Below are 14,864 nucleotides of genomic sequence, written 5' to 3' on the forward strand. Positions count from 1 at the left end.
AAGTCTGCACCTTGTAACTGGGTTTAGCACATTGGGTTAGAAGGATTTTGGACTGCAGTGCGTAAAATCACAGGGGAGGTGGAGGCAGTTCACTCTCTGCCATGCAAAGGTGGGGTGCCTCTCATTCCATTTGTTCTCCACATACATGTGCACTCCCCTTCCCCCAGGTGCAAGCTCTGCTTTTGGGTCAGGAAAAGCAAAGAAAGGTATTTGTTCCTAGCACCTGCTTGGCTGCAGATCTGGGTCAAAGACCACCTGAGCCCATGGGTGTTATGCAAGAGGCTGTTATGAAGGGGCCCAGCCTGCAGCAGGCACTGACCCACATACCTACTCCCCCTCCAACTCTGGCTTTGTAGCCCAGGGGGTTGCGAAAGCCCCAGGACTACATAAAGTGTTCCCTGTCCGGGCACCGCCATCAACACTTGGGCTCTCCAGAGGCTACAGGGACCAGCACTGTCTGTAAGGGACCTGCTGTTGTGGGCTGGGGACAACCAGGTGCCTTGCCTGCACATGCATCAGGGAAAACTGCTGGATGTCCTGGCAACCTGGCAGGGCAGCCTTCCTCCCTTCCTCGCTTGTGTGACAGAACCTGTTTCTGATGCTATTCTCTGTCTGTTTGCTGCAGGTACAGGATGGCCCACACAGAGAGAGCTCTGCCCTGGCTGCTGCTGCTGGCACTGGCCTTGCTGGGCAGCACCACTGCGGAGCGGGACTGCCGAGTAAGCAGCTTCAAAGTCAAGGAGAACTTCGACAAGACCAGGGTAAATCTCCTTTCTCTTCTGGATCTGTGATGTCTTGCCTAGCTCCTCTTCCCAGGCTACAGATTTTGACATTCGGTAGCACCAGTGTGTTCACATTTTCACTCAGAGTCACAGACTGCAATACTGAGAAACAGCAGAAGCATGTCATGTTGCCCAAACCTCCAGAGATGCTGGATCCTGATGCATCTGATAAAGAAATACTGCAGAAACTGAGGTTTAGAGACGACTCAAACTGTATGGTCTAAGCAAAAGAAGTGTGATGACTTTGTTGTTTCTATGAAAAATTAATACTCTGGTGTTTTCAGATATCATTGCAAGGAAAAAAAATTATACATAGATCTGTCAAGATCTGCCATTTGTTAATCTCTTTCCACCAAATTTTGTATTCCTAATACTGGAGAGCTGCAGATACAAATAAGATAACTGAAAAAGGTCAATATTTCCACAAACTCTGACTGCAGTAGGATGTATTGGTGGGTTTATGCCATTGGAACAGCTAGATTTTTCTTAGGTACAGCTTGGAGGCAGGAGGTCAAAGATCTGTATGCCATTCCCTCTGTCACCTGCCCTAGTCTGTAGTGTCTGTAATGTTTCCATTCTTCTAGGTCTAACTGAAGCCTTTCTTATTTCCTTGCAGTACAGTGGCACCTGGTACGGTATGGCAAAAAAAGATCCTGAGGGACTATTTCTGCGGGACAATGTGGTAGCCCAGTTCACTGTAGATGAGAACGGACAAATGAGTGCTACTGCAAAGGGCAGAGTCAGACTCTTCAAGTAAGCTGTTTGCCATTTTCCTCTTGTTCCATTTCACTAAGCTTCTGCTGCACTTACTGGTGCTCCAAACCTGCCTGCTATCCCTGTGCCAGTCACGCTGAATCTGTGCTGTTAGGTTTGACTGTGATATTTGTCTCTGACTACAGTAACTGGGATGTCTGTGCTGACATGATCGGCTCTTTCACTGACACAGAGGATCCTGCCAAGTTCAAGATGAAGTACTGGGGTGTCGCCTCTTTTCTGCAGAAAGGAAGTGAGTACTTAACTACAGAACATGCGGAACTACTTGGAAGCCTAGTTATATTGCGTGTCCGTGCTGGGGCAGGAAAAAGTACTGTTGAATTTCTTAAGAACATTTAAAAGAGGTAATAACTATCATACACGAAACCTTAATGTGAACAAGGTAATCACTGCTTTTTATATGGGACAGCTGGCTGGCTTTCTTTAAACAAGTGAAGATCAGGCCTTTGTATTTCTTTTGTTTGTTACCCAACAATATAATCAAAGGTCACTGTTTGGAAAGAAATGAAAGGCAGATGAAGTATTTCAAGACTTGGTTTAGTTCAGAACTCAGTTACTGGATGTTTCTGCTCTATCTGAGAAGCCTAATGTCAGAACTAGCCAAGCAGCAAAGAGGATTTAGCAAATGTTATTTTGTTTTGTCTTCTGTCTGAAAATGTAGAGATTTATCTGTTTTAAGAGACAAAAACTATCCTATAAATATTACATATATGTCTATATATTCATATTTTTAGGTCATTTGTCACACCCTATGCAAAATTAGTTTCTTGAGCCAAGTTCAGACTCTTCATAGCTCAAGACATTTCCTTGGATTGCTTCCAAGGGAAGCAGGTGGAATTTGAAAGTGACAGGAGCTCCATTCTGTCCAAAGACACAATCAAAGGAATGTTTTGAATGCCAATGGTTTTTAAATTGTTGCCAGGTCTCCTCACAATATGCTGCTGAATCATGGATGCTTCAGATTGCTGGCTGAGCCCGGATTCTACCTTTCTAAAAAGCCTGGTGTCCCCCCACAGGAAAAAAGGGGAAGAGAACATAGTGCTGCTTTGACCAGTGCAGATGATAGTGCAAGGGAGAATCTTTTGCTCCAGGAGAGGAAGGTGCAAATCTACCGTGCTTTACTGCAAACACTTAGATTCACTTCTGTTAGCACAGGGTGTCTGTGTGACCAGGTGTTTATCAGGTTACATAGCTAAATAGTTCAGAATTCTTTGAAAGTGTAACTGTGTTTTGGGAAGAGGGTTTATTGTAGCAAATACACTTTTAATACACACGCAAAGTGCTTGACAATCTTTTTCTCTAAAAATACAGTCTAAGTAACATCCCTGATAGGAAAATAGTTACAGTTTTGAGTCATCTGGAAGAGGATTAGCATGTCCTTGCTAAATATGTTTATTTTCTCTTTAAAACAAACAACTTCTTCCCAAACATGGAATGAAATACTGGACGCGGGAATGAACTACGAGCTAATCTGTTATAATTTGTACCAGTCTTCATCTTAATATTTTCTTTACAGAGTTATGGCAGCAATCTCTTCTGATTTTCTAGATTTTACTTGTGTCTCTAACACCTTTGCTTCTTTGCTATGGTTTATTCCAGATGATGATCACTGGATAGTGGACACAGATTATGATACATATGCTCTTCATTACTCCTGCCGCCAACTGAACGCAGACGGCACTTGTGCTAACAGCTATTCCTTTGTGTTCTCCCGGGACCCCAAGGGTTTGCCTCCAGAGGCACAAAAAATTGTCAGGCAAAGGCAGATGGACCTCTGTTTGGACAGAAAATACAGAGTTATTGTTCATAATGGTAAGAACCTTCTTTTTCTGAAGAATTTTATTTCAGGGTTTAACAACTAAAGCACTGGGATTCTCTTGCTCATTAAATGTAAAATGCATGAAGTCTTTTACTTAGTGGCTGTAACATTGTATTTTGAAAACTGGACCTTGCAGTGTTATTTCCAACTTTTACTTCCCTTATCTGAAGGAGAGCTAAGGTGTATAGCTTTTTATGTAGCATATCAGATCAGCTGAAACAGTAATTAGAGGAAGTTGTAAAACAATTAAATCAATGTAGTGTGAGTAAACATAGTACAGATAGACTTCACAGTTGTGTTAAAAAGTAATTGTGTCTCTTTAATCAGAACTCTTTTTTCAAAAATCTATTTGAAAAATTCTTTAAAAAATCTTTTAGGGACAATCAGAAGTCTTGGAAAGGATCCTTACAGCAGACCCTTTCTCACAGGTCCTCATGCCAACGTTTTCACAAAGGGTAGTGGAAGAGGGACATATACTGGAAGCATGACCCTATCTTGAGTCACACAGTCAGGCTGAGCTTGCGACACAGGGAAGGATACAGATTAGCTCACTTATTCTCAAGTACAATAGAAAAGGGAAAATAATAATCATCTAGAACAAAACATAATGTACTTCTTGATAAAAATTACACTTAGAGTGAGTAATAGTAAAGAATGAGGAAGAAAAATCAGAATATTAAAACAAATAAAATAGTAGTGTACCTGTTCCTACATTCCTCTCACACTCTGAGAGGCATCTACAGAAGACTTGACCAGTGAATCAGTGAACTCCTAATGTAACAGTGTGGCAAAAGATTTAATGTGATTCTTGGATGCATAAACCAAGACTCATGTGAGGCTTGTGTTTGGCATAGGTCTGCTTGCTATGTCACATTTGATGGTAACAATAACTGGAAGAGTACTAAGGATGAGTTAGAAGTTTCAAAGAAGAGCAGAGAAAATGATTGAAAGTTTGTAAAATTTGTCCTCTAGTGAGTGCTTCAAAGACCTTGATATTTCTCATTAGAAAAAGATTAAGGGCTGACCTGAGCAAAGTCTGTGCTTGCCCACACAAGCAATGGTAACTGGATAATAAAGGACTTGCAAACATAGAAATAATAAATTTAAATGGATGGAACTTTAAACTGGACATTCAGAGGAGAAATAAATAGCCATTTGTTTAACTCCAAAGGTCATTAACCTTTGGAACAGTTTACCAAGAGCTGTTGTATATTCATCACTGAAATCTGTAAATCAAGATTAAAAGCTTTCCTCAATGACATGTTAGAACAAACAGGGATTGACTGAAGAAACTTTTGTGTCTTCTAAAGAAAGTCAGAACAGATGAGCACAGTCAGCTCTTGTGGCTCTATTACCTGTTCATCTGATCTATAAACAGAGAGCAAGATATTGCCATGTTGTAAAGAGGGTATGCTGATAACAAGGAGCCTGAAAGATCTGCTAAGGTAGATGGTGATCAGTAACCTGCAAAAAGTATCTGATAACAATGAAAACAAAAATTTTATCTTAAATGAGAATTGGGGGACAACATAAGACAGTTGAGACTTACGGCAGTCAAGAACAAGAGACACCATAAATGCAAATTAAACTGACTTTTGTGACTGATTTGTATGATTGCATAAAGGGTAGGATAGAAAAGAAACAATGTCATTAGATAAATCAACAATACTTTTCTGATTTGAATCCTGCATTCACTGTTTTTCGTATGAGGTACAGCAAGAATAAAAATTTCTGAAGATGAGAAAACCAAATAATGAGATGATTAGGGATATTATATTAAATCTAAGATAAAGTGTAGATATACAGCTGTGATTCTGGGAGCTGTGTGTTGTGGTGGTTCCTTGTCAAATTTTTGTCAAATTCAGAGAAAGTACTATCCCACTGTAAAATAAGGATATTGGTCTAGTTCAAGTTCAGCATGGTGGAATGTGTATTTCTATTATTTCTACTCCATATGAGGCCTGCAAGACAATAAATATATTGTCAATCTTTGCAAGAAAGTATAAACCAAAAAGAAAAATCGGAATATATTCATTTATTCTTAATTTGTGATATAACTTTTTCAAATATTTCAGAACTTCTATATAATAGAATGCTTGTGGGTTTTTGCAGAGTAAAGAACCACTACTGTAATTTAAACATAAAACCTCAGAATGCCTTTTGAAAGTTCAGCCTTAAATATTCTTTGACTTACTAACCTTAATTTAAAAGTTGATCAATATCAAATCTACCAAGTTGCACTGTTATTTGTCTGCCATCCTAATTTATACTCAAATTTTAGGTGTTGAGTGCAGTGTCTTATATATCTGATACAAACAGTGAGTTCCATACTGTTTGTAAAGAAAAAATAGTAGCCCCGGTCCTTTTTTATTGAGGATTATGCCAGAGTTTATCTTTATGAGCCCAGCAACAAAGTGTAAATTAAAGCCAGCAACTTGCATTTTCCCCTTTATGTAATCAGGACCTGTAATTACTATATTGTCAGTTGATTCTGAATATTCCAGTATCATTAACCAAAGTTCCTGCAAGGCAAGTACATTTGGGATTGAAAGAATGATTGTGAGCTGAAAAAAATCATTTATTGAAAGCTTTGTATCAGAAATTCTTACAAAATTTGCTTAATTCCTTATATGATGATTGGAAGCCTTGCTACTTTAGTTTTAAATCTGCTATTAGGAGATACAGAATTACTAACAAAACAAGCCAACTTCAATTGTCTATATTGACCTGCATCCCATTGTTACTGTGCTAAAATTCTGACTGATGTTAATAGATGCTGCAATAACAACTTGTATGTTTCTAATTGTGCATACTCTGCTATGTCTTGAAGCTAAAATGTTTCCCAAAAATTTTTCATTAGCTTTTTAAATTAATGCTGTACTCAAATTAAGAGAGTGAGAGTGTGTGTGTGTGCGTGTATGCCAAACCAATAGATGTACAAAACTTACCTTGATTAAAAAAAAAACCAAAAATATGTTCTTCATATACTGACTCTTTAAGGCAAAAAGAGAAGCCTAGGAAATGACAAGTTTTTTGTTCTAATTTACATTGCATTTCTGATGGTAGCTCTTTTTCAAATATAGATGCAGCTATGATACACTTAGTCTCTTAGAGTAATACCTTGTTACTTTAAGTTATGCAATATGAGTGTGGATATTAAGTGAGAATACTTATAAATACAATACAGTGTCATGTCAGCAGAAGTGAAAGCTAAATTTGCTGTTAGCAATTGCTAGAAGAAAAAACTGTGAATTAAGGGGTAGTATACTCCCTCAGCTAATTTACTATTGCCATTAGAAGTTTTGGAGGTCAGGAGATTCTTATTTTGCTGAAAGACATTCTTAAATTAATAATTTTTAAAAGGCAAATAATTTGAAGCTTGTTAAAGTAAATAAATAACTCTTTTATCACTGATCTGTCCAGTACCTTATTTGCCAAAGTATTAAATGCTCAGGACACGTGTAACAGGTTGGATGAATTCCTGTTGTGTTCTGAGTTGAAAATTCTTTGGAATTATAAACTGCAGAACAAGGTAACAGCATTATTATTATTATTATTATTATTACTACAAGTTACAGACTACTGGACTCAAGAGCATTTTAAAGAAATTAGACATGGACATTTTAAATTTGGTGAAAGTTTGTGTATTGTAATTTTGTCTAGTGTGGTTGAAAAACAAAATTTTTGGTTTTGTGTGTTTCAGGATTTTGCTCTTAAGGAGGTCCAAAACTATGGAAAGAAACCATGTAACAGCACCATGGATGTAAAGTTAACGCATTGATCGGGTGTTCCCTGGAAAATGTTTCAAATGGCTTTGTTTAGATTTTGAATATATTTATCTGAGCTATGTAGCTCACCTTGTTGATAAACCAATGAAACATTTTAATAAACTTGGATTACAGGGAATGAAAATTGTTTGTATGCAAATCTGTACATATGTAGACATTGGTTTTATTAGTAGACTGTTATCTTAGTGCACTGTTTTGAATTGGTCTCAGATGGCATTAAGAATTTAATCTTGCTTTTTTTTAGTGGTTTCAATTTCTGACTAAAAGAGTACTAATCATAAACCGCAAAATATATGTATTTTAATTTCTTTTCAATGCCGTATTTTTTCCTAGAACATACTGAAAATCATTCCCAATAGACTTCTAGAAAAGAGGAAGGAATTTCAATGACCCTATATATCACTGATTAACTTTATCATACGACTACTGGAGACATAAAAAATATACATCTTTTTAGAAGAACTGTTTTACACATGACAACCATTCTTTATTTATTCTTTATTTATAAATTAATATGCATTATGTCCACATTTTTAATTTGAGATGGAACCAAACTGGTCATTCACTTGGTGATAATACATGTTTATCACCTTGTTTCCTACATGAAATTGTTTAGTTGGCTCAAACGTAGGTTCAGGCAGTCAGTAATCAAATTCTCTTTTACAATGGGATTAAAAAAAGCACACACTTTCAGGATGAACATTTTCATTAATGTTCTGAGGATGAACATTAAACTAGAGAGTTTATTTCTTTTACTCAGTAGAAAATAAGAAGTAAAAATTAATCAGGTGCCCTCCTGATATAGATTCATTATAACCTCATTAAAGTTAATGAGATTTATGCCATCTGAAAATGTACCCTCATAGAAATTGTTTCATCTGGCAAGTACTTATTTCAGCTGTTTTACATTCACTGAGTTCACTGCCATATTCCTGTTTATTTCAGTGTAAGAGAAGAATTCAATCCATTGGATTAAATTGTACAAATCTTACTGAGGCAAAGCAGTGAAGTCAAGAGAATTTTACCTGCAGGAAACAAAAATACAGATTTAGCTTTTTTTTTCTCCTTCTCTGGCATATAATACTATATCAGAGTGACCTATTCGACCTGGAATAGTGTAGACAACATCCAAAGTGTGGCACAGCTCAGACTTTAAATAATTATCTGGTAATGAAAGACAAGTGTGGCTGTTCATGGTTACTTCTTCTCGCAGTGGTTTCTGTACCTGCCCTATGCCTTTCAGGGTTCCCGGTACAACAGAGAAGAATTTCCTGACATTTACGTCTGAAATGGGCAACATTATACAAAATTGGATTGACAGCAGAGTTGGCAAAAGTAAATAATGCTATCCAGAAGAAAACTGATGGCAAAATATTTAAATCTTTTTTGAAGTTCTGAACTAAAATTAAAAAAATAATTACTACTATTGGGCTCCACATAATGAAGAAAGAGATCATCAACAGCAAAAGGGCTCGGAATAGTTTGTAGTCTTGCTGGGAAACACGGATCTGATGATTTTCTGAGTAGGCTAAACCAGCATTTAAACTTCTTCTTGATGCTTTTGTAATCTGCAGCAAAAGAGAAGAAAGTAACTTTCACTGAAACATAGAAGAATTATTAACACATTTTTACAAGTGAAAAAGAAGATCTTGGCACGTGATCTTTCTGTTTTCTTTTGAAAAGTGACTACAAAAAAAGGCATTGCAGAATTCCATTTGTACTTCTTGTCAATGGTTCCATTTAAAAATTCTCACTTCACTAGCAGTTTTTTTTTCCTCTCAGCTGTGAACTCACCTCAATATTAGTTAAGGTGGTTGTTCTTGTCATGGCTCTCTACCAGTCAAAAATACTTTTCAGCATAAAACAGAGCCTTACTTACTCATGAAATCCCATTAAATTCAAATTATTACCTCATTTGTTCTATCTAAAGAAACCCATTGATTTCTTTCACAAATGCAAGCTGGAACACAGCTAACGATCGTTGTTGATGGGCAAAAGGGAATGCAATCCAATTCTCTTATGGCCATGCTGATATTATAAGGTAGGGATTAGAAGAAGCATTAGTTTATTATTGTAGCTAAATAATTTTAAATGTGAATGAGATTATATGTTGTTTTGTGTCAACTTTTAGCTTCTCAGTCAGTAATCAGAATTGTTTTCAATGCACTAACATGAAATCTTACAGATCCTTTTGTCACTATGAAAATCTGTGTCATATAAAAGTACTCTCTGATAATAAACCAGACTATGGGTAGTTTGGTAATCTAGTATTGATGGGTATGAATCATCTGTCATTAGGTAGAATATTGAATCCCAGGAACTTGCAGAAAACTCTGAATCTCATGCTCTACATCCCTGCCTTCACCGAAGTTGGCAGGGAAGTTGACATTCACATCTGAGGCAAATAAAATAAAACTGAAATATTTAGCAGACAAACATTTATGCTAAATAACTAAGATGCCATTTTATCCCCTGCAGGCATAAAGAAGGGATATTTTCAAAAGCCTTGATCGATTTGCTGTCTGAGAAGGAAAGCAAAAGGTGTAAGGCTCTTCCTGCCACTTTTATGTGTGACATTTCCCTTTAGCAGAAACTACAGGAAGGATAACACTAATACAAGTAATACTTAATAGCTTACTGCTTCAGGTAGAGATGAAAATGTTTAGAGAGAGAGAGTAATTTGTCATTCTTTCCGCAGTTTTCTGAATTTGTGACAGACATAGATGGTCTAGAATAAATACTCATTAAGAATCTAGATATCTTCCAAAGATTTCAGCGGAATGTAGGTGTATAAATCAAAACCTGTGATCCAAAAATAGGCTTCTCATCAGCTGCTGAGCCTGAGAAGGGGACAGTATTATGGTAAATTAGATGCAGTCTCATCTTAAGGAAGTGCTCAGTGGAAATGGGTGGCAGTAATATGTTGTGGATGCCTTTTTGGCCTGCCCAGTATATGGAATCTAGATACCTATTGTGGGCATCTGGACCACTTGGACAAACAGGAAATTAGAAGTCAGGTATACATATATAAGTATGTAACTTGCAGAACACAGACACCTTTCCTAGCTTTAGCCTCCAGACTAAGTCTTGCCTGAGAGGCAGAAGAGTACGAAACCAAATAAATTACAAATCATGGCTTCTAATCTGTCATTTTTGCCAGAGTCCTGGGAAGTGTTACATAAAAATAATACTCAATTTCATAGTAAATTGTTAAGTAGACATTTTTAGGGTATATTTGTTAACAAATTTGAGGTCTTCTATCTGTAGTCAATCATCATCATCATCGTAGATGTTGTTATGTGAATACATGAATGTTTTGAACTGCTTCCAGCAACACTAAGCATTGTGCTACGTGTGCACTGGCATCATGAAGTGAGAATGAGTCTGTCCTTGGGAATGACTCAGGGATTGAGACATTCTCCAGTAGATTTCTGGTTGCTTCCTGGAGAGCTGTGTGAGAGGGAAGATTCAGTTATATCCTGCTATGGGCCTCAGGCCTTTTTCAGTTCAAGATAAATGAAATGCATCTTAGCATCTCTGTTGCCAAGCTGGAAAAGAAACAGGCAGCATGTCTGTCTTGTAATCCAGTATTCCAAGCACTTTTTTTGCCTTCTAGCTCCTTATGTGCCATTTTGTTTTCTAAATTTACTTGTAATCTGGTGTTTGCAAGGACAAGACAAACACCATTCCTGTCCTAGTCTCTGACCAAGAACTGTGGCATCCCTTGGCTGGCAGTTTGCAGTTCTTTCAAAGGGCTCACACTCCCCACTGAGGTGCTCTATGCTCTTTGCCTACAGCAAATATGGGATTCAAAAAGCATAATATGAGAAGCTTAATTACCCAATAAAGAAATCAAGAGTCAGTTGCTAAAACCTAGGCATTTCAGTGCCTAGTTTGAAGATTTCTAGATCCTTCTCACTCTGTTTTTGGAAGAGAAGGGTGTACGAAATCAGGTAGTTTAAAAGGAATTTAGGTACTAATATTATGCTTGCTAGAATATAGATGAAAACTTTGTGGTGTTGGGTATTTTGGCCTATATTTCAAGAGATAAACATCCACGTAGAAAGAAAGTGGAAGCAGAGGGTTTAATTTACAGGTTTTGTTTGCAGCATTTGAAACTGTGAAGGACTAAATATAATCTAATGAGATCTGTGTATTAGATACACCTGCAGAAAGCCAGCAGATCCAAAAACTGGATGGATTTGTTTCTAGTCCTGGCTCTCTCTGCTTTCTTACAAATCTCCTGTGGCTGGAGTTTAGGCTCAAGGAAAGCAAAATCTAGTTTTTAGTTATTTCAAATGCTTGACTCTTTCAGCATTTAGGAGAATTACTTTAGCTTGAACAGCATATAAGTGGAGAATTATATTTAATATTATATGTATATGAAGACAGACTTTGTGTTGAGCCTCAGACAATGTGCTATTCAAGCATGTTTTTAGTTGAAATGTGTAGGCTGATATGTACAGGTTGAAGTGCTTCATTTTATACAAACTTATCATTTATTGAACAAACGACATCTGTTCCCTTTGGGTATATTTGTATCCAGTGACAATATGTTGATGCCTAGTGAGTTATTGTTTACTTCCCTTTGTTCTACAACAAAATTTAAAGGAAAAACATACCTGTAAGATTTTGGAGTAACTGATGACAATGACTAATCCTGGTATTAGAAAGAAAACAATGGCAAAGGTCGTATCCCAGACTATTTCTCCTGCAGTGGTGGGCCAAGCCAGGGTGCAAATCTGAATCTCCTATTTACAAAGAACGAAGAAGAAAAGCAACATCGTACCATCATTTTTACTACAGCATTGTTCTTATCTCCCTCTATGCCCATGGAAAAAGGGGCTGCAGACTAAATTGAATATGGGAAAACCTTCTACTTAGACAAATTGTGAACTAACGTATTACTTCATCGTTTTAAAAGCCCATACAAATACAAACAGATGTGTCTGCAACTGGAATACTGCCATAAATTTCATATCAAATGCTGATAGCAACTTTAAATTGAATCTTATAGACCTTAAACTTAATCATGTATTTGAGTGCCAACTTGGGTGTACTTTTGTATGCATTTCAAAATACTAGGCAGAAAAATCTGTGCATGGGCATTTGGTACAGAGGAGGCCACAGGTGCTGGGCAGCTCTGCCAGGATGCTGATCCCTCGGTAAGGGGAAGCGTGCTGGAACGGGGATCTCTGACACACACTGGGAAACACAAAAAGAATCCCAGCCGATGAGCGTTCCCCATCTAACGGGACGGTCCGCCGGGAGAGCGGGGTGGGGTGGCGGCCGAGGGAAGCTCCGGGCGCTCCTCCAGGCGCTCCTCCGGGCGCAGCCGCTGCCCGCCCCAGGAGCGATGTCCCTCGGTATGATGTCCCTCGGTGCGATGATGTCCCTCTGTGCGATCGCCCTCGGCGACCTCGCCCCCCCGGTGGCAGAGGCGGACGAGCCTTCCCCGCCGTCCGTCCCCCCGCCCGCCTCCCCGCTCCGTCCCCGCCGCCCCCGGCCCGGCTCCCGCGGGCCCGCCTGGCGCTCGCCCTCACCTGGCCTGAGGCGGCGGGCAGCCGCACCACGGTGAAGAAGCAGCAGAGCGGGAGGGTGGCGAGGGCGGCGAAGCCCCATATGAGGAGCAAGGCGGCCGCCAGCACCTTGCGGCGGCGGAACGCGGCGTGGCGCAGCCGGGCGATGCTGACGACGCGCTCCAGGCTGACGGCCGAGAGGGAGAGGATGATGACGGCGCCGCTCAGGCTCACCACATAGAAGAGCATGTGGCAGACGGCGTCGCCCAGCTCCCAGGACTCGGTCCAGCGCACGATGACGATGAAGGGGATGGCGGTGATGAAGAGCAGGTCGGCGCAGAAGAGGTTGAGGACGAGGCAGTTGGCGGCGCACAGCCTGCGATGCTGCCGCACCAGCAGACAGATGCCCCAGATGTTGCCCGCCAAGGACAGCAGAAAGATGGAGGCCAGGGCAGATGATTCGCCGACACGCAGGGCCGTCACATTGTGGCCCCTGAAGTCCGAGAAGAAGGGGAAAAAGGTCCTGTTTCCTCCTGCTGCCCCCCTGGATCCCAGCATGAGGGAGGCCAGTGGGCATGAGAGACCCACCATGGAGAGTAGCACTAGCCCTAGGGGAAGGGCTGTGCTCCCAACCACCACGGTGGCACCTGGGGTGCCCTTCCAGCACAGAGCAAGGGGCTGACTGCCATCCCCCTCCCTCCTCTTCCTCCTGCCCCTGCCACCGAAGGCTCTGCTGTGCCAGCCGGGTGGTTTATGGCCCTCGCGCTGGAGTGGAACAAGGAAGTGGGAGAGTAAACACAGTGGAGCTCACACAAAGGCGAGGCTGCTGTGCATGAGGCGGTAGTGAGGGGATGCCCGGCACCTCCCTGGGGAGGGTTTGGGTCAGCATGTTGGCACCTTCATGCCAAGGGGCACAGGCCCAGCCACCTCCTCCAGGGCCAGCCCTGATCTGCTCAGCTCTCCAGAAGGGCCCCTGGGGTGCCAGTGACCTGGGGAGGTCACCCAGTCAGCTCCCATCCGTTGCGGGTGTGCATGGCTTAAAACAGGGATGGCTGCCATACCATTCCAAGAGCTCTCCTCAGGAATAACCAGCACCAGTCTAGGGTAAAAAAAGAAAAGAGGAATTTACCCATTGACTTTATCTTGACAGCGGCATTTGGAAACAGCAGAGCTGTACATTGCTTGTGCTAACTATGGAGAAGTGTCACTGTTGTTATTTTGGGGATCTGTTTACAAAGTTGATCCAGAATCTTACCCATCTGCGTCACGCGTTCTTGCTGGAGAAGCTTGTTAAAGTAAGACAAACCTAGAAAATATATTTTCTCTGAACTTCAGTTCCTGGAAGCAGTTGCTCAGATTGTAAATGAAAGTAGGCCTTTCCACTTACGCTCTTCATTTCAGATGATTTGGAAATAGACTGGGAGTGAAGCACATAAATTGCCACAGACAAGCAGATAATGTCTCATAAAAAAAGATAAAAGGTTTTCATAAAGTATGTAAACAGTTGTATAACTTCAGACAGCTCTGGATGCAGTCGTTTGGCTCAGTGCCAGTGTGGGTGCTCAAGGGCACAGTTATAGGCTGGGTGTGTGGACCTGCACTTTTTGATTTGGTGAGAATTATTCCAAACTGATGTGCCAATGGGACCTGATGACCGGGCTGTGCTTCTGCAGGACCCTGGGTGTGACCCTGCCATCAACCTCTTACGCAACAGCATTAGTGGGGATTCCAGATTAGTGGGGATTCCAGAAACTGAGTCCTTCTAAGGGACAATCTCCTGATGAGGGATGACAAGAGTGACATTCTTTCCTGGACCACTTCCCACATCTTTGCCAGTGGAGAATTTGCATTGCTTTTAGTTAGGATGTTTCTCTTGAGCTCTCTATGCTGTCTCATCAAACAGGGAGTTTGCAGGGCAGCCTAAACAGGTGGATGAAATGCTCCTATTAACTCCTACTGGTCGATGACTGTATGAAATGTGGGCACAGTTGCTGTTAAGTGGGATGGACTATTAACTCAAGTGAAGACAATATGAAAAGTTGCAAAGCTTGAGTTTTTTTCAGCCAGCAACACAAGTGACTGGCTAACGTCTTGATACACATGCTTTATTCTACATCACTTCATGGGAGAAGAAAATCTGCACCCCTATTACGAAAGTTTCAGCAAATGTAATATGCTTACT

General features: G+C 40.4%; 2 protein-coding genes across 4 annotated transcripts; one reads left to right on the top strand and one right to left on the bottom strand.

Moving 5' to 3' along the window:
* The first annotated feature begins 323 nt into the window (after positions 1-323).
* Positions 324-7,475, top strand: RBP4 (retinol binding protein 4). Of its 3 annotated transcripts, none has more exons than XM_027647959.1 (6): positions 324-459; positions 626-761; positions 1,399-1,535; positions 1,682-1,788; positions 3,156-3,368; positions 7,079-7,475. In XM_027647959.1, the coding sequence occupies exons 2-6, from the start codon at positions 633-635 to the stop codon at positions 7,090-7,092; spliced, it is 600 nt and encodes a 199-aa protein (XP_027503760.1). In that variant the 5' UTR covers positions 324-459; positions 626-632; the 3' UTR covers positions 7,093-7,475. The 3 variants fall into 3 exon arrangements, with proteins under 3 accessions (XP_027503760.1, XP_027503759.1, XP_027503758.1); XM_027647958.1 differs by having other exon boundaries at positions 378-495; XM_027647957.1 differs by lacking the exon at positions 324-459 and adding an exon at positions 518-540.
* A 166-nt stretch (positions 7,476-7,641) lies between these two features.
* Positions 7,642-13,270, bottom strand: FFAR4 (free fatty acid receptor 4). Its single transcript, XM_027647960.1, has 3 exons — positions 12,707-13,270; positions 11,786-11,914; positions 7,642-8,731 (listed from the first exon to the last, which is right to left on the bottom strand). Exons 1-3 carry the CDS (start codon positions 13,238-13,240, stop codon positions 8,324-8,326), a joined length of 1,071 nt encoding a protein of 356 aa, XP_027503761.1. The 5' UTR covers positions 13,241-13,270; the 3' UTR covers positions 7,642-8,323.
* Between the last annotated feature and the right edge of the window lie 1,594 nt (positions 13,271-14,864).

The sequence above is a fragment of the Corapipo altera genome, unplaced genomic scaffold (assembly GCF_003945725.1).
Source record: "Corapipo altera isolate COAL_440 unplaced genomic scaffold, ASM394572v1 56, whole genome shotgun sequence".
NCBI classification, from domain to species: domain Eukaryota; kingdom Metazoa; phylum Chordata; class Aves; order Passeriformes; family Pipridae; genus Corapipo; species Corapipo altera.